The sequence below is a fragment of the Hemicordylus capensis genome, chromosome 13, assembly GCF_027244095.1.
Source record: "Hemicordylus capensis ecotype Gifberg chromosome 13, rHemCap1.1.pri, whole genome shotgun sequence".
NCBI classification, from domain to species: domain Eukaryota; kingdom Metazoa; phylum Chordata; class Lepidosauria; order Squamata; family Cordylidae; genus Hemicordylus; species Hemicordylus capensis.
Genome location: NC_069669.1, coordinates 22,743,851 through 22,761,494, shown reverse-complemented (window position 1 = coordinate 22,761,494; position 17,644 = coordinate 22,743,851). Strand labels below are relative to the sequence as shown.

The 17,644-nt window shown below is 50.7% G+C and overlaps 2 protein-coding genes across 3 annotated transcripts in view; one reads left to right on the top strand and one right to left on the bottom strand.

The window, feature by feature from the left end:
- Window positions 1–17,644, top strand: part of LOC128336756 (acyl-coenzyme A synthetase ACSM5, mitochondrial-like) — a 149,930-nt gene that overhangs the window by 41,394 nt on the left and 90,892 nt on the right. The gene's annotated exons all lie outside the window — the stretch shown is intronic.
- On the bottom strand, window positions 905–16,572 carry GPR139 (G protein-coupled receptor 139). Its single transcript, XM_053276863.1, has 2 exons — window positions 16,467–16,572; window positions 905–3,547 (listed from the first exon to the last, which is right to left on the bottom strand). The coding sequence occupies exons 1-2, from the start codon at window positions 16,570–16,572 to the stop codon at window positions 2,613–2,615; spliced, it is 1,041 nt and encodes a 346-aa protein (XP_053132838.1). The 3' UTR covers window positions 905–2,612.

Sequence of the window (17,644 nt, the reverse complement as noted above, 5' to 3'; positions counted from 1 at the left end):
ATTCGAATAGGGAGGTCCTTCCAATGGCAACTTGCCAAACATTCTGGATTAATGTAGGCAGAGCCAGAAGTGGGGAGGGGGCCTATGCCTCCTCCTCCCAAAAGCACTTGCAACCGCCGCCCCCCCCCCCCTTGCTGGATTAGAAATTGAAAATAAAAAGAAGGCTGCAATCCTAATCATGCTTACTTGAACACGACTTGCATCGAAACCTATAGGACTTGGGGGTGGGGCTTCAGAGTCCTTGCTTCGCAAGCAGAGAGTTCAGACCCCAGCAGCATTGCCAGCAGGGCTGTAGCTAGAACTGAGTGGAGGGGTTCAAAGAACCAGGGGCCCCCAGCTCCTGAGGGCCACCCCGCTCTACCCCTCCCAAATTCCTTCATTTTCTCCCTCACTCTGAAGGGCCACCGGAGAGAGGGGTGAACATGGACCCCCTCTTCCCTAGCTGCGCCCCTGATGGCCAAGTCAGGCTGGGAGAGACCCCTGAGCCCGAAACCTTGGAGAAGCCACTGCTAGGAGACCATACTGAGCTAGATGGACCAAGGGTCTGACTTGCTCTCAGGTGGCTTCCCATGTTCCTATGACTCGAGAGAAAATATATTTAGGATGGGAACATTGACATATACTGCCATCTCTCTTTCAAAAGTGTAGCATGGGAGACCCCATCCAGAAATCAATTTTCCTCCTCCTGTGACCCTCCATTTTTTTCCCTTTGCATCGCCACTGTGAATTAGGCCTGATGGTAGCTTGCTATAGCTTTAATCTAGACCTAATAAAGCTAGGATCCAGTGATTCCTTGAACAGGGATTCCCAGATGTTGTTGACTACAACTCCCAGAATCCCCAAGCAGTTGGGGGATTCTGGGAGTTGTAGTCAACAACGTCTGGGAATCCCTGTCAGAGGGAACACTGCTAGGATCCTGGCAGCACAAAATAGGTGATGACCCCCACTAAGATCTTATTAAGACTCCTACTAAGGTCCAATCCTGCAGAGTTCTTGCTCACATCAGTTATTGCCACTGTACACATCTCCCCTGGAAAGGGGCACCCACTTAAATAGGAGCTGCTATTTATGTCCATCCTTTCACTGGCATCTATCTTCCTATACAAAAGGACTGTAAACATGTTCTTAGCTTGAGGCCTTGTTATACCTGCTCTTAGGCAATGGGGACTCTTAGGGCACCACCCAGCCCCCTGGAAACCACCCCCCTTTAAAATGGGACCCTGAAAACAGCAAAACAATTATTTTTGTGGTGGATTGTAATACCTGGCAGAAGTGGATTTATGATGAACAAAGTGAATGGAACATGTGCAGGAAAATACACTTAGATGCTTACAGTTTTGCCAAAATCCCACCCATGTGATGACGCTGAATGCGATACCAGGAGTTCTGCTCGTATTCTTTAAGGCCAGTATAATTGTTCTTCAAGAGCAGATAAGAGATGAAAGTCACTGCTGACAGTCGGCCTTTTCCTCTGTGTTTCCTGAATGTCCAGAAACGCTGGTGTTGCTTACAGTACACTTCTTCTTGCCAGGTTGTAAAGCTAGGTCTTTTGAATACTTGCTTACATATAATTGTTTTAAACATTCTGCTCAAACAACATGGTTCTTGGTCACTGGAAAGCTGGTTAAGAGCTCCAGCATGTTACTTCCACAAACAGATTGTTTTTAAACATGTTAATTATTCCATGTTAGACCCTGTCATGTCTTTGTACAGCCACAAAAGAACCCACACTTCATACATTCTTGGGTTTCTCAAGTGTGTACACAACCACTTCAGAGCCCATCCAAGAAAGGTTCAGGTTTTTTAGGCTTCTGTGGTACTTATAGACAATATATCAATCATAAAAGAAATCAGTGTCTCGCAGCACTTTCCGGGAACAAACGTACCTTCCAGGACTGAACATCAAACCTTGAAAGATCCTATTCATAGCTAAACAGCTGCCCAAATCTGTTGTTTTTGTTCTTTGCTCTAGAAAAACGCCTCTCCTCCCGCAAAATGCTCTCAGGACTGCATACAACTCAATGCTCATGCTCCTAGAGATAGCTGTAGCTTTCACATGCCAAGGTTAAAAAGGGCGGCTTCTGCTTCTGCGGCCTTGTTCCAGAAAGCCCACAAAGACGACGAGCTCAAAGTACAGACGCCTTTGCCGATTTCTTTCTTCAACATGAGAAAATTCATGCAGTAAGATTCCGTGCCAGGATTAAGCAAAAGCAAAGGCATATGATGTAAAGAGTGCTCTCAAGAAGTACACAAAATGAATGGTGTGTGTTTGTGAGTGAGAGATATCAGTTCTATCATAGCTGCAGATACAGATTATGGTAGCTGTTCACCAAAAACTTTGCATGGCACCTGTGCTTGAATCTGTAATCGTTGCTCTTGATCTCTCTGGCTCCAGAGAGATCCAACATGCCCCCCAGGAAGGAAGAGACTTTGCCATCACTCTTTCTCCTCAGCATCAGAGGCTCCTGTTAACAGTTCCAGCCTACCTCCTGGCTCTCAGAGAAACAGTACCCAATGGCCACTCTTTCTAATGAGCATTTTGGCAATTACATCACACTGATGTAACAAATTGAAAATAACTTGCACTCATCAGTTAACCTTTCCTGTGGCAATCACGGGGATATTTTTATAGGCTTTCCATTCTTATCATATTGGTAAACGAGCATTTTGATACAGTGAGAGTTGGCAGGGGATATCCAAGGGCTGCTAGTTATTGAAAAGTTATGATTTGTATAGAACTGAACAGGTTGCTTTTGACATTTAAAGAAAGCCTTAAGCGTTGCAGCTGCCATTGTGCGGAATCGCTTGCTAATGAAGCAGTACAGGAAGAAATTGATGGCTGTGTTCAACAGAGCAAGCATGTTGGCAACATCGGAGACAATGTGGATCGACCAGCTGTTGTTGATTGGTGAGACGTAAAGGTGGTACAGAATCATGATAATCCTTGGTGCCCAAAGAATGGCAAAAATGGAAGTGATTGTAAACAAGATGGCCGTGGTTTTCCCCGTGGAATAACCTCTCAGTCGGAAATTGCACTTCTGTCGAAGCTTGTACACGATAATTGAATTCAGGACGAAGAAAATGGAGCAGGGAACTAAGTAGACAGTGAAACAATGGATCCAGATTAGGACATGGTGGGCCAACGTACTGGTGTAGTCTTCTTTCCAAATGTTGGGCCACCAATAGTAAGGGATGCTGGTCAGTAAGCAGATGGTGTAAACGCTTAGGATCACTTTTCGCGTACGAGCTGGGTAAGAAACCATGTGGTATTTGAGAGGGTGGCAGACGGCAATGTATCGGTCGATGGTCAGTGGCACTGTAATCCAAATGGATGTGTGAATTGAAGAAAACTCCAAGACCTTGATGATTTTGTCCAGAATATCTGGCATTGGTTTTTTCAAGATGAAGTCTTCCAGCAAAAAGTCGACAAAGACGATGAAGAAAAGCACCAGCAAGTCAGCAGCTGCCAGCGCTAAAAGGTAATTATAGGAGGACTTTTGTCTGCGAGCCACCAACTGTGACAGAATGATGACGGTCAAAATGTTAGCTGTAGGCAAAGGGGGTGGGAAGAGAGAGAAAGAGAGAGAGAGAATTCTGTTAGCTTCACAGGAGGAAGGAATTGCTATTTGACAGTTTGGGCAATTGTGCAGACTTGTATTCGGTGCCCGCAAAGGGATGGGGAAAGAATGAAGCCTCGAGGCATGTGGTGGGAGCTCTCTGCCATCCTCTCCTAACCTGTTGTCCTGCCCATTTGGGCCGCTGAAATGTGGACACCCCACTACCAATAGAAGAATCGATAGTATTTGTTGAACACTCAGACATAAGACTCACAATTATCACTGAACACCGACTAACATAAGAAAAAGGGCTCTGCTGGATCAGGCCCAAGAAGACCCATCTAGTCCAGCCTCCTGGTTCACACAGTGGCCCAGCAGATGCCTCTGAGAAGCCCACAGGCAAGAGGGGAGGGGGCATGCCCTCCCTCCTGCTGTGAGTCCCCTGCATCTTGCCTCTGAGGCTGGAGGTGGCCCACAGCCACCAAACTAGTAGCTATGTCCTCCAGGAATTTGTCTAAGCCCTTTTTAAAGCCACTCAGCCTAGTGGCCATCATCACATCACGTGACAGAGAATTCCATAGGTTCATTATGCGCTGTGTGAAAAAATACTTCCTCTTGTCGGTCCTAAATTTCCCGACCTTCAGTTGTGAGAGAGGGAGGAAAATGTCCCTGTCTGCTCTCTCTACTCCATGCATAATTTTATACACCTCTCTCATGTCTCCCCTTAGCCACCTTTTTTCCCAAACTAAAAAGCCCCAGATGCTGTACCCTTGCCTCATCAGGAAGGTGCTCCAGGCCCCTGATCATCTTGGTTGCCCTCGTCTTCTGCACTTTCCCCAGTTCTACAACGTCCCTTTTGAGATACAGTGACCAGAAGTGTACACAGTACTCCAAATGTGGCCACACCATAGATTTCTATAAGGGCATTAGGATCTTTGCAGTTTTATTTTCAGTCCCTTTCCTAATCCTCCCAAGCATGGCATTTTCCTTTTCCACAGCTGCCGCTCACTGAGTCGACACTCTCAGTCCACTGCCCATCACGACCCCAAGATCCCTCTCCTGGCCAGTCGCCAACATCTCGGACCCTGTCAGTGTATCATTCTTGTTGAGCATTATTATTGTTTGTTGCTTGTAGTAATCTGAATTGTGTTCATGTACATAAATCAGTATAAATCTACAATATTTCTCTGGTCCCTGATTACCTTCTGTACTACTCCCCCCCCCACCGCAAACCTTGCTGATTTGGTCTTCTCCAAACACATCAGCCCACACTCACTGCAACCAGTTTAATTAGTTCATGAAGAAAGCACCGAGGTTGGGTTTACTGACTGCGTGAGTTGCCAAGTATTGACATTTTCCAATGCGTGCAGTAATTACTTCTCCTGTGGAGCGAATGCGCCACATTTAATGTTATACTTCGGATCGTGCTGATTGCCCTTTCAAAGCCAATCGAGAATAATTATGAGGATTCCTCTAAATAAGAATCTAGGGGGAAGAGGGAAGCAAAAGAAAGGTCTTTATATGCACCCACTAGCAAATGCAGGGATGCATATTCTTTGCCACGTATTGCCTGAAATTTACAAACATACTTCTAAATGCTGCCTGGGCTTGGTTTTCCAGGAAGAAAAAACAAAAAATGACATTTAAGCATGGCGGGGGGAAAGAATGGCAGCAACTTTAGCATCACAAGCATTGTCCTCTCATGCCTATCTGGAAAAATTCAAGAGAATTGTGTCCTGGAACACTGTGCTTGATAGAGAGAGAAAGAAGGAAGCAGGAAAGAGAAATGTGTCCACACAACAACCCTCAGCAGTCTTTTAAAGTCAGTTGTTCCGGCATTTGGCAGCTGCATCTGTATGATTTTGCCGGGCCTCCCCGTCGTTTTGTTGTTCTAGTAGTCCTTGCTGAGGCGGATCATCGTTGAGCGGATGGGTGCAGGCCACAGAGGCCCCCAAGGGGAGTCGGTGGGAGCCCCCCCCATGCTAATGGAACTCCCCTCTGTGCCTGCGGCCTGGCTGCTCAGCTCACCCATCACCGCCGCCGCCTGCCACAACCACACCATCGGATGATGTCACCACTAGCCTGGCACGTTCGCACCGCGATGGGCTTCTTGCACCGTCCTTAGGCCACATCATGGCTGGCAAAGGGAAGCAAGCCAGTGACGAGGGTGGCCGTGGCTGAGAGGGGGATCAAGGAGGCGAGCGGTGGCACGAGGTGGCCACCGAAAAACCACGGCTCCTTCCTGTTTGTTTTGCTCATTTCTCCTTCCCTGGCAATCAGGGGTGTCGCTATACTTGAGCAAGGATGGACAAAGGGCTCAGCCCCGGCTCACTCTTGGTGCTCCCCTGATGTAGATGCATAAAAGACGAGTTGGGAGGCACCGGGGGCTTTCCCAGACAGCAGACTTGACTGCGGGTTCTCTGTGAGGCTTTACTGTGAGCTCAAAAACCCAACACAAGAAGTGGATTTTTTAAAATACCGGATATAAATAGGGCTACATTCTAACGTGGGATGAAACACCCAAATTGTGGGCAAAGAGCTCCCTGATAGCTTGCAGGGACTTGGGGGTAAATCTGCCCCAAAAGTGGATGCATGCCCCCACTCCCATTCTGGAGGAGATGCAAACTAAAAGCTGGGTGTAAGAAACTTCCTGGGAGGAGAGCTGGTCTTGTGGGGACATGGCTTGGGTCTGTACCGTTTGCATATGAAAGGGAGACTTGAAGTGTGAGCACTGGAAGAGATTCCCCTCAGGGGATGGAGCCGCTCTGGGAAGAACATCTAGGAGGCTCCAAGTTCCCTTCCTGGGAGCATCTCCAAGAGAGGGCTGAGAGAGACTCCTGCCTGCCAGTCTGTGTAGTGAGCTAGAGGGACCAAGGGCATGACTCGGAATATGGCAGCTTCCGATGCTCCTGTGTGGTCTTCTAACCCAACCCCTGGCTTGGTGAAGGAAACAGCTACAACCTCCCTGGTAGGTGCTTGTCCTGTCTCTATCTGAAGAACTCCAGCCAAGGACAGCCCGCCACTGCATGGGGCACCCCACACCATTGCAAGGAATATTCAGCTGTGGGGAAGCCTGCTGAGCCTTGTATGTATGTATGTATGTATGTATTTATTTAAAAAAATTTATATCCTGCTCTTCCTCCAAGGAGCCCAAAGTGGTGTACTACATACTTGTTTCTCCTCACATCCCCAACAGATTTCTGCACTGAGCTGCAGGTTGGAGGAGATGACTTCAAAGATCTCTCTCTCTCTCTCTCTCTCTCTCTATCTATCTATCTATCTATCTAAAATGTTTGTGTCCTGCCCCCACCCCACCCCTTGATATCGGTCAAGGCAACTCACAAAGACAATAAAACAAATTAAACAATATAACATTAATAACATTCGGTTAAGAACCAGATCCAGGTAAACCCAAATTTAGAGATTAAAAGCCTACAGAAAACAGAGCATTTAAATGAAAAAGCTGCTCTAAAAAGATGGGTTTTTAAAGGTAAAGTGTGCCATTGAGTCGGTGTTGACTCCTGGTGCCCACAGAGCCCCATGGTTGTCTTTGGTAGAATACAGGAGGGGTTTGTTTGTTTATTAGAGACATTTAATATACCGCCCACTCCGAAGACTCCAGGCAGTGCACAACAAGATGGTTGACCATGGCCTCCTCCTGCGCAGTAGGAGATGATGCCTTTCAGCATCCTCCTATATTGCTGTTATAGGGGTTTGCCATAGTCTGGGAAACATACTAGCGGGGATTCGAACCGGCAGCCTCTTGCTCCCTAGGCAGAAGGAGGGAGGATGCTGCAGCTCGTCCAGGAGGGCATTCCAAAGCAGAGGGGCCACAACCCCAAAGGCCCTGCCTCTAGGTCCCGCCAACCAGTCAGTGGCGGGGCCATGAGCAGGGCCTGAGACGGAGGATCCTTCCTCACTCTCAAATTGTATTATTCTGTTGTTTTGTTTTCCCAAGTACACATTTATTTCATGTGGTTCGTGATGCCCATTGAAGGGCAATACTTCCCACCAAAATAAGGCAACCACCTTCTGTCCAGAGGATTTTCAGAATGGCTATTTCCTGCCAGCAGCTCATGTCAACATGACTTTCTTGAAACACCACGAGCTTCACATCTCTGTTATTGCCTATTTTGTTCTCCTCTCTATACCATGCACTGCGAAACATGCCCTATTGGCCATGGAGGAGAGAGTCAGAGGGGAATTAACAGAATGATTCTTCCATGAGAGTTTAGGTGCGTTCAGTTTTGTGCCTAACAAGAGTAGAAATTGCAAGTTAAGATGGCCATCCTAACACCCACACCACATAAGTTGTCAAGATTTTGTGCAGTCTTGTCTATTGTGCTGTTTTACAATGAGGCACCACGCACTCCCACCTTGCCTTGGTCTTTCAGCTCAAGATTGCTCTGGGGAGGAATGCAGCCAGGCAGAAATTCACCAGGTTCAGTTTCCCGAATGACTTGCCTGAGATGCCCCTGATGAATTTCCATCTGGTGTTGCTTTACAAGGCACACTGAATGCTTCCCCCAAATGCCACTTGTGTAGTAAATGTCCAGTCAGAAATCCAAGAGGTTCCACTCCCTCCACAACTGTGCCACTGTAAGTACAGGAATGCTGTGGGGGATACTCTGCAATTTCTTCCACCTTTTGATGTGTGCAGCTATATCCAATCTGGCTTCAATTTGCATTGCCCGGGGGAAAAGGTTTATTTTGTCTGAAATAAATGTAATCCAGTCTGTGGCACTAGCATGGTCTTCCACACCCTGTGTTATGTCTTGTTGCCTGGTGTTTTGCACACTTTCCCGGCATCTGGATTATGCCACAGGTAGGTAGCTGCCTTATACCGAGTCAGACCATTGGCTATCCATCTCAGAATTGTCTCCACGGACTGGCAGCAGCTCTCCCAGGTTCCAGGCAGGAGACTCTCCCAGCCCTACCTGGAGAGGCTGCCAGGGAGTGAACTAGGGGCCTTCTGCATGCAAAAGAGACCCACTGCCACTGAGTGATATAGTCCCTCCCCTGGTTAATGGCCAGGCAGGTTCATCAATAGGAAGTTGCTGCTATAACTCTGAGTCAGACCCTGGGTCCATCTAGCTCAGTGTGGTCTACACCGACTGGCAGCAGCTCTCCAGAGTTTCAGGCAGGAGTCCTCCTTTCCCAACCCTACCTGGAGCTTTCCCAGACAGCGGGCTTACCATGGGTTTACTGCAAGGCTTTACAGCGAGTTCGGATTTATCCTAGAAGTGGGTTTTTACAGCTCCTGATATAAATCGGACTAAGCTCTAACGGGCAATAAAAACCCAAATTGTGTGTGAAGCGCTCCTCAATATCTCGCTTGGACTTCAGTGCAAATCCGGTGGATGTATGAACACCCCCCCTCCATTCTGAGCGAAAAGCCCCACCTGGGAATGCTCCTGGAGATGCCGCCAGGGGTTGAACCTGGGACCTTCTGCATGCCGCACAGATGCTCTCCCACAGAGCTTTGGCCTCATCCCCAATGCCACCTGCACTGACTCCCCCCCACGTTCCTGAAAGATTCAGGGCAAGGAGGTCTCTTGCAGGTGTTTCCCACCAGCAGGCCTGGCTTCCCTTCCTCGGCCCACTCTCTTACAAATACGCCCTTGGGCGCGGGAGTCTTCTTCAGTGCTGACCCTGAGCAAATACTCCCGCTGTCCTTCCAACACGTTCCCGTTTCTGTGGCTGATGCATCCTTGCTCCGACCTTGACTTAGGAAAACAATCAGCAGATGCTTCCTTGCCGAAGCGCCCAGCTGCAACGGGCACCGTCTTGTTCCGAGATGCCTCCGATGCGCCAGCCCCCCCCCGCCCCGAGAAACTAAACGACATCTGCCACCACAGCCCTCCCATTCCCGGGGAACGGTATTTTAAAACAGGGACAGCTTCACCGACGCTTCGGCCAGACACACGGTATTGACTGGGGCTAAGTGTCTTTAATGCACACTTCTTCCTATCACCTGGTCTGTTCTTTTCCTCCCCCAAGCAATGGTTATGGATCTTTTCTCAGCCTCTAACAAAAATAGACAGTAATTCGCTCTAAGTTTATAGGCAGCAATTGTCTCTCACTCTTCGAATCAATGGCTGGCCAGTTAGCAGAGCCAGGGCAAGGTATTTGGATGCCCGGGGCAAGGTTTGAACATTACACCCCCAATGAAAATATGAAGGGCACAGTTCTACTCCTCAAAACCAATTCCTAACTTTTGCTGAGGAGGAGAGCTGGTCTTGCGCACGCGAGCATGAATGGTCTCCTTGCTAAGCAGGTTAATTTGAAACAGGCTTTAGCCCCAGAATCTCTGCTTTGGATGAGGCTACTGCCTTGGAGCAGGGGCAATAGTGGTACTAGAGGGTGCCTTTACACACACACACACCCCACACACACCATTCTGCATGTGTGGAAGGCAGAAATCCATCAGGTGAAGCTTCATCAGGAAAATCTGGCATAGAGAGTAAGTGAACCGAGAGCACTTTTCCTTCCATAACACTAGAATTTGGGGTCACAGGAAAAGGTTACAGGGTAGGAAGCAAAAGGGTGAGGGACACAGCAGCCGCTCAGGCAGGCTCAGAAGCCACCCTCTCTTTTTTGAGAAATGTCCTCCTCACACAGCTGTGCCACAGCCCTCCCCCCCCGCCCACCAATAACTCAGGGGCTGAAGCCGTGCTCCTCTGATCACAATCCTGAAAAGAAAGGCACACATTTCCGAGGCGCTCAGCATACTGTACACGTACTGCCGTCTTGGATGGTTAATAGAAATGTTGTCCTCAGATGACATCCACGAAGCCAGGCAGGACAAATACATGTGACGACATCTCTCTCTCTCTCTCTCTGGTGCTGTGCTGGGGGACCCTTGTGGGTTATTTGATCCACTGGTCAGTGCCCATCATCCCCGCTGAATGAACTCAGCTTCTATGGGGGCAAGGCGAATTTGGGGCTATGGCCTCCAGTCTTGGGGGTGGGGATGCATCATTGCTGAAACACACACACACCCTCTATATCTGATCAAGTGGACTAGCCTACGGAAGCTGCTGCCACAATAAATCTGTGAGTCCTTCAGGGGACAGGGGAGAGCTCCGTGGGAGAACTCCAGCTCGGCAGGCAGAAGGTCCCAGGTTCTGCTGTCCCTGGCAGCATCTCCAGGCAGGGCTGGGAAAGACCTCTCTCTGAAATGCAGGAGTGCTGCTGCCAGTCAGAGCAGACAGGCCATAGGTCCGTTCAGCTCTGAACTCAATAGAAGGCAGTTTTCTGTGTTCGGGGGGGGGGGTCTGCAGCTCAGTGGCAGAGCGTCTGCCTTGCACGCGGGAGGTCCCAGGTTCCCTCCCTGGCAGCATCTCCACTTAGGGCTGGGAGAGACTCCTGCCTGCAGCCTTGGAGAGCTGCTGCCAGTCAGTGTAGATGATGCTGAGCTAGATGGAACAATGATCCAACTCCCTATGCAGCTTCCTAACTCTTTCCTTTTTAAGTTGACTGAAGCAGACTAACAGACCCCTCTGCTCTTTGCAGTTGTGTTCTTTAACCACCTTTGTTTGTTTGTTTGTATCCCACGCCTTTAGTGCAATACTGCTCGGAGCAGCTCACAGACAAAAAACAACAGCAACTAATAAAACAATATAAAAGCAGTAAAATTCCGTTTTAAAAGAGCCAATTTAAAAAGAAAAGAAAAAAGAACCCAGAGTTACAAAATCAAAACCTACTAGAAATAGACAAAGAATCAAAACTAAAATGCCTCTTTAGAAAGATGGCTTTTAAATTGTTCCTTAAAAACCCTGAGGAAGGGAGTATGATGAAGCCGGGGCCACAACCAAGAAGGCCCTGTTTCTGGTCCTTGCTAACCGGATCTCAGTCACTGGCTGCGTTGTGAGCAGGCATAGAACAGAAGGCCCTGGCAGGTTCATATGGGCAGATGCAGACAACGCTGACTGCCCAGGTCAATGGCAGCAGTTTTCAGCTAGGTTGGAAGCAGACTGGTATAGCCAGTGAAACTTCTGCAGGCTGGGTGTAAAACCTGTGAAGCGATTAGCTCCACTGGACGACCGAGCTGTGCAAATCTAGATTTGAGTGCAGTGTTCAGATCCATGTGTGTTTGACTGTTGGATCCAGGGGCAGATGGTTTATGCATGTGAGTAGTAATTCTGTAAATAGACCAAACCTTATTACAGTAACGCAGCAATGAGGTCCCAGCAGTCATGGAAAGTGGACATTGTTGTTGTTGTTGTGAGAATTCCCATAATGACTGGGAAGGAGAGCTGGTCTTGTGATAGCAAGCATGAATTGTCCCCTTTGCTAAGCAGGGTCCATTTGCATGGGAGGCTACCTCTGAGCACTGTGAGATATTCCCCTCAGGGGGTGACGGGGCCGCTCTGGGCAGAGCATCTGCCTGTTTGCATGCAGAAGCTTCCAAGTTCCCTCCCTGGCAGCATCTCCAAAAATAGGGCTGAGAGAGACTCCTGCCTGCAACCACGGCGATGCCGCTGCCAGTCTGGGTAGACAGTACTGAGCTTGATGGACCCAGGGTCTGACTCGGTAGGAGGCAGCTTCCTTTGTTCCTGTTTCCTGGTGCTTGTTGTAGTGTCAGCCCAGTGTGATCTACTGGATTGTGTGTTGGGCTAGAACTGCTGAGCTCCAGGTTCAAATCCCTGGATGGCCTTGGGCCAGCTGCTAGCCTAAGCTACCTTTAGGCAGTATTGCCACAGCGAGCATGAATTTTTCCCTTTGCTAAGCAGGGTATACCTTGGTTTGCATTTGGGCGGGTGACTACATGCAAGTGCAGGCTGCTGTAGGGTATTCCCCTTGAGGGATGGGGCTGTAGCTCAGTGGAAGACCATCTGCTTGGCATGCAGGAGGGCCCAGCTTCTCTCCCTGGCAGCATCTCCAGGTAGGGCTGGGAAAGAAGACTCCTGCCCACCACCATTGAGAGCCGCTGCCTATCAGTGCTGTAGACAATACGGTGCTCGTTCAATGGGCCAATGCTCTGACTCGGGATCGGGCAGGAGTCTTAGGTTCCTGTGTTCCTTGCCATCAGCGCAGCCTACCGCACACAACTGATGTTAAGATAAAAATGGTTCTGGGGTGGGGTGGAGCCATCCTGAGGCCTTGGGAGGAAGGGCAGGATAACAGGGTGTGATCCAGATGCAGCGATAGAGGCATGGGAGAAGGGCTTGCTGGCATGCCATGCTGGGGCATTCCACCAAGACTAATTCTGAGGAGAGTTTCTGCCTGTTGACTGATTAAGAGGATACCCATGCTGCAAGTCTCTTTGGGATTAAGCCCTGCACAATGGTTATAGATCACATGGATGGCTCAGTTTTGTCTAAAGGGAGCACCTGGTGGGCACAGATCAAAGCTTCTGATCTGTACCCTTTTCTTCCTACTTTTTTTTGGGGGGGAGACACTCCCCCCCAACTTAAAGCCACCCTGTTTGGGATTACTTTGCATCTTCCAGGGCGTAGCTCTGGTGACCTCACGCTTCTATAGCCCAGATGTAATACTGAGAGGGAAGGAGGCCAGCGCTCAGCAGCAGAGCGTCCGCTTTGCATGCAGAAGGCCCCAGGTCCCGTCCCTGGCAGCCTCTCCAGAGAGGGCCTGAAACCTTGGAGAGCTGCTGCCAGTCAGTGCAGACAATACTGAGCTAGACGCACTAATGGTCTGACTCAGTAGAAGGCAGCTCAGGGTAATCTTTATCTCTCAGTTGTGGGGATGGGGCTGCAGCTCAGTGGTAGACTATCTGCTCCGTATGCATAGGAACATAGGAAACTGCCATATACTGAGTCAGACACTTTGTCCATCTTGCTCAGTATTGTCTCCACAGACTGGCAGCGGCTTCTCCAAGGTTGCAGGCAGGAGTCTCTCCCAGCCCTACCTTGGAGATGCTGCCAGGGAGGGAACTTGGAACCTTCTGCTCTTCCCAGATCGGCTCCATCCCCTGAGGGGGAATCTCTTCCAGTGCTGACACTTCTAGTCTCCCTTTCATATGCAACCAGGGTGGACCCTGCTTAGCTAAGGGGACAAGGCATGCTTGCGACCACAAGACCAGCTCTCCCCTCCAGAAGGTTCCACGTTCAGTCCCTGGCAGCATCTCCAGGGAGGGCTGAGGAAAGACTCCTGCCGGCAGCCTTGGAGAAGCTGCTGCCGGTCAGTGCAGACAGTACTGAGTTAGCTGGACTAATGCTCTGACTCAGTATAAGGCAGCTTCCTGTGTTTCTGTGAGCGTATGGATTGGCTGAACGGCATACCCCTAAGGAAGTCCAGCTAGGCTTAAACACAGCCTCCGTGTCACAGGTCTGCGCATGGAGATGGTGTCTGTATCATTAACAAAGCAACAGCGCATTTCTCTTCTCCCCCCCCCCCCGCCAGCTGCCAGCAGACATTTGTCCTGAGCGGCTTTCCTGGCCAATCAGGGCGCTGCATCTCCGCCGCGAGCCCCGGAGCCGGCAGCGGCGTCTGTGTTGTGTCAGCACCTTGGACAGTTCACGGGTGAAGCCGCCGCCGCCGCCGCCTCCCAGGAAAGCCGCTCGCCTGCCCGCCCAGCCTGCCTTGGTGGGCGGGGGTTTTCTGAGGCCGCCGGTCTATGCGCGCCGCTCTCTGCCTAACCGCGTCCCACTCTATGGTGCCCCCCCTTTTTGCGACATGAATTCGGGGGGCTGAAGCATAAGAGGGGCTTAGACCAATTCGTGGCCGGTCTGTGGCTGGTTGCCACAGGGTCCTTCCAGCTTCGGAAGCCGTGTGTACTTGTTGCTGGAAGCGAGAGACTGCTGCTCTCATGCCGTGATGGGCCTCTAGTCTGACCCAACGAGGTTCTCCTTATGGCTGAAAGATTTCTCAAGAAGATCCAACTTCCTGAGCTTTAGTTCCAAAAGAGCTGGAAATGTTATTCTTATAGATGCACAACCACAGCACCTGTGAGTGAGAGCGAGGTACCAGCAGACCCAGGGTAACCTTTGTATATGCCAGTTTCACAAAAATCTGAAAGAACAACAACAAAAACCCTATGGGGTAACCCCCCCCCCAAAAAAACCCTGCCCCAATGTAATTCAATGGGGTGGAATGTTCATGGACTCAGAGGACAGTTAATAGACAACCAGGTGGTTGGTGCTAATGGAACTCAGTGATGAGGAAGTGGGGGAGACCGCTTGAGCAAAAAGAGTGGGGAATTTCTCAGGCTGAAGAATACTCTAGTGTCAAGCCCTTCTGCTTCTGAGGGGGAAAGGTGCTAAAACTTTGACCATACCCAAGAAACACATGCACACCAGCGATATACTGCAACATTTTGGTCCATACTTGTATAAATATACTAGATTAAGCTCCTATTTGGAAGGAAATCTTCAGTAGGTGAACTTATTTGGATGTATGAGGGGTTGTCTGAGACAAGTTATCAAGCAATAACTGCAGGCAATATGTTCCTTCCAAGGGGGAAATGTACCTAAAACCTTCCCCATGCTCAGGCACAGGATCAGAATAATACATGCACACCAGGAATATCTGGCAGCATTTTGTTGCGGGACTGTTCTTGTAGTACCTGACTTGTTTCTGAATATCTCTGAGTCCTGACTCTCCTCTATCATATCCTGACAATTCTCTCACCCCCATCTTTTCTTGTCTGCCCTCCAACTGAGCTTAATCTGGGTTCACCAAGGCTCAGATCCAGTGTTCCCTCTAACAGGGATTTTCAGATGTTGTTGACTACAACTCCCAGCATCCCCGGCTGCAATAGCCTTTGCTTGGAGATTATGGGATTTGTAGTCAACAACATCTGGGAATCCCTGTTAGAGGGGACACTGCTCAGATGACCCCCCTGCTTTTTAATGCCAAACCTCTGAAACTGTAAAGTAATCACCCGAAGAGAATACCTCTGTTCTGTTCTGCATGAACAGCCTGGCGATGCTGTTCCTAGAAATGAGCCCACCAGGCATTGGAGATGAGTCGTAGCTCAGAAGTAGCATCACAAGGTCCCAGATTCAATGCCTGGCAGCATCTCCAGATAGGGCTGGGAAAAGCTCCTGCCTGGAACCTTAGAGAGCCGCTGCCAGTCAGTGTAGGCAATCCTGAGCTAGAGGAACCAGTGGTTTGACTCGGTATAAGGCAGCTTCCTATGTTTGCCCTTTGACTGGCAAATAAAGAAATACTCCTGCTAAGTGGACACTGAAAAAACACCTGGGGGGGGAGCTCCCTTCTGTTTAGCAGGCAGAGAGCAGCTCTCCCAGTTTAGCCCAGTATAGCATCTTTTCCAGTGGCTGTTCGCTGGTCTCCCCTTGGGGACAGCTTGGGGTCAGGGAACTCTCTTCTCACACCTTTTTAAGATCCTCCTCATGTTTCAAAACTGCGTGGCGAATGGCACTCTAGCGACGAGGAGAATCAGAGCGAGTCTCGGAGAGTCCTAGACATAGGAATAGATGAATCCGGGACGAGGGTGGCATTTATTAGTAAAAGTTTTTCCCCCTCTTCCTTATGGGATGAGGGAATTCAGAGATTGATGGTGGTGAGAATTGTACTTTGAATCAGTCCAGATGAATCGAAGGGTATAAACCGTACGCTGGTTTGATTTTCTTTTTTATTAAGGCCAATGGCCACCTAAGAGCAAAATATTCTGAATCTGAAGAACTCCTTTTCTTCCATCTAGCCTGCTTTTCAAAACTTTTGTTGAAAAGTGGTATACACTGCTGCTGCTACCACCACCACCACTACAACTAATACTCTTCTGAGCACCTGCTCTGATAAAGTGGTACAGGGAGTGTCATCGGCAACTGCCTTCTACCGAGTCAGACCTTTGGTCCATCTCGCTCAGTACTGACCGGCAGTAGGCTTCCATCCTTCCCAGCCCTACCTGGAGATGCTGCCTGCCAAGCCACGGAGCTGCGCCCCGCCCTCGCCCTGCGCCTTGGCCCCAGGAGAAGCCCTTACCTGGCAGCCCCAAGCAGAGGAGCAGGCTGTAGTAGACGACCGGCACGTCGCCCAAGCCGCAGCCGTGCAGGGAGCTGTTGAGGCCGTGGATGTAGCCCTGCTCCATTGACCTGCTGCTGCTGCTCCTCGCGGGGTCCCCTCGCAGCAGAGCCTGGGCGGCGGCGGCAGCAGCAGCTGGCTGGAAGGAGTCCGTCAGCGTCCCGCCGCCGCCGGCTTCGCGCGCTGCTGCTGCTGCTGCTGCTGCTGCTGCATCTCCGCAGCCCGAGCACATGGGCTTCGCCGGGGGCGGGGGGGGCGGCGGCGGGAGTGGCCCCCGCGGAGCGCCCAGCAGCGGCTCAGCGGCAGCAGGAGCAGCGTCGGGTCTCTGCTGGCCGCGCTGCCGGTTTGCTGAGCCCGAGCAGCAGTGTCCCGGGGGTGGCACCTCGCCTGCCTCCTGGGTCCCAGAGCCCGCCGGCGCCGCAGCCGCAGGGCTCGCCTCTCTCTCTGCGTGGCCGGAGGGGCGGCCCTGACAGCCGCAGCCGCCGCCGCCCCTTGCTTGCCAGGGGAGGGCAGCGAGGCGCCGCCAGCCTCGGTCCCCCCCGCCCCCCAGTAGCTTCTCACGCAAAGCTGCCTTGGCTGGCATGCCCTGTGCTGGGCCTCTCTGCCGCGGACACCGGACGGACGGAGGGAGACCCCCGGCCTCTCTTCCCGTAGGGCAGCGCCGCAGCCCGCCCCCCCAGGTCCCCCCCGGCCCCAAAGGGCTCCCAGCCGAGGAAGACACCAGCAGCCACGGGAGGGCTGCCGCTGCTGCTGCCGGGGTGAGACGGAGCCAGTGGCTTCCTGGAAAGAGAATCGCCACTTGGAGAGGGCTGCTCTCCGCTGCCTGGTCCGCCGCCGCAGGGATGACTAGTGCACTGCGAGGATGTACAGGCCACTTTTCAGCCCAAGTTCTTATCGTGCTTTACGCAGGAAAATAAACCGTACATAAATCGGAGGGTTTTATTTCTCCTTATTGTTGAATTTGTATACCGCCTTTCACGAAAACAATCCCAAGGCGGGTTCCCTGAACCTCCGTCCCCAGTTGGTTGCAAAGTGGTTTCCAGGGCAGGGGAGGGGTGCAGATCCCTCCTCGCTCTGAGTATTTTTGGAGTTCCCCCTTGAAGTGCTTTTCTGTCCGTCTGTCCCGGCAACATGTTTTT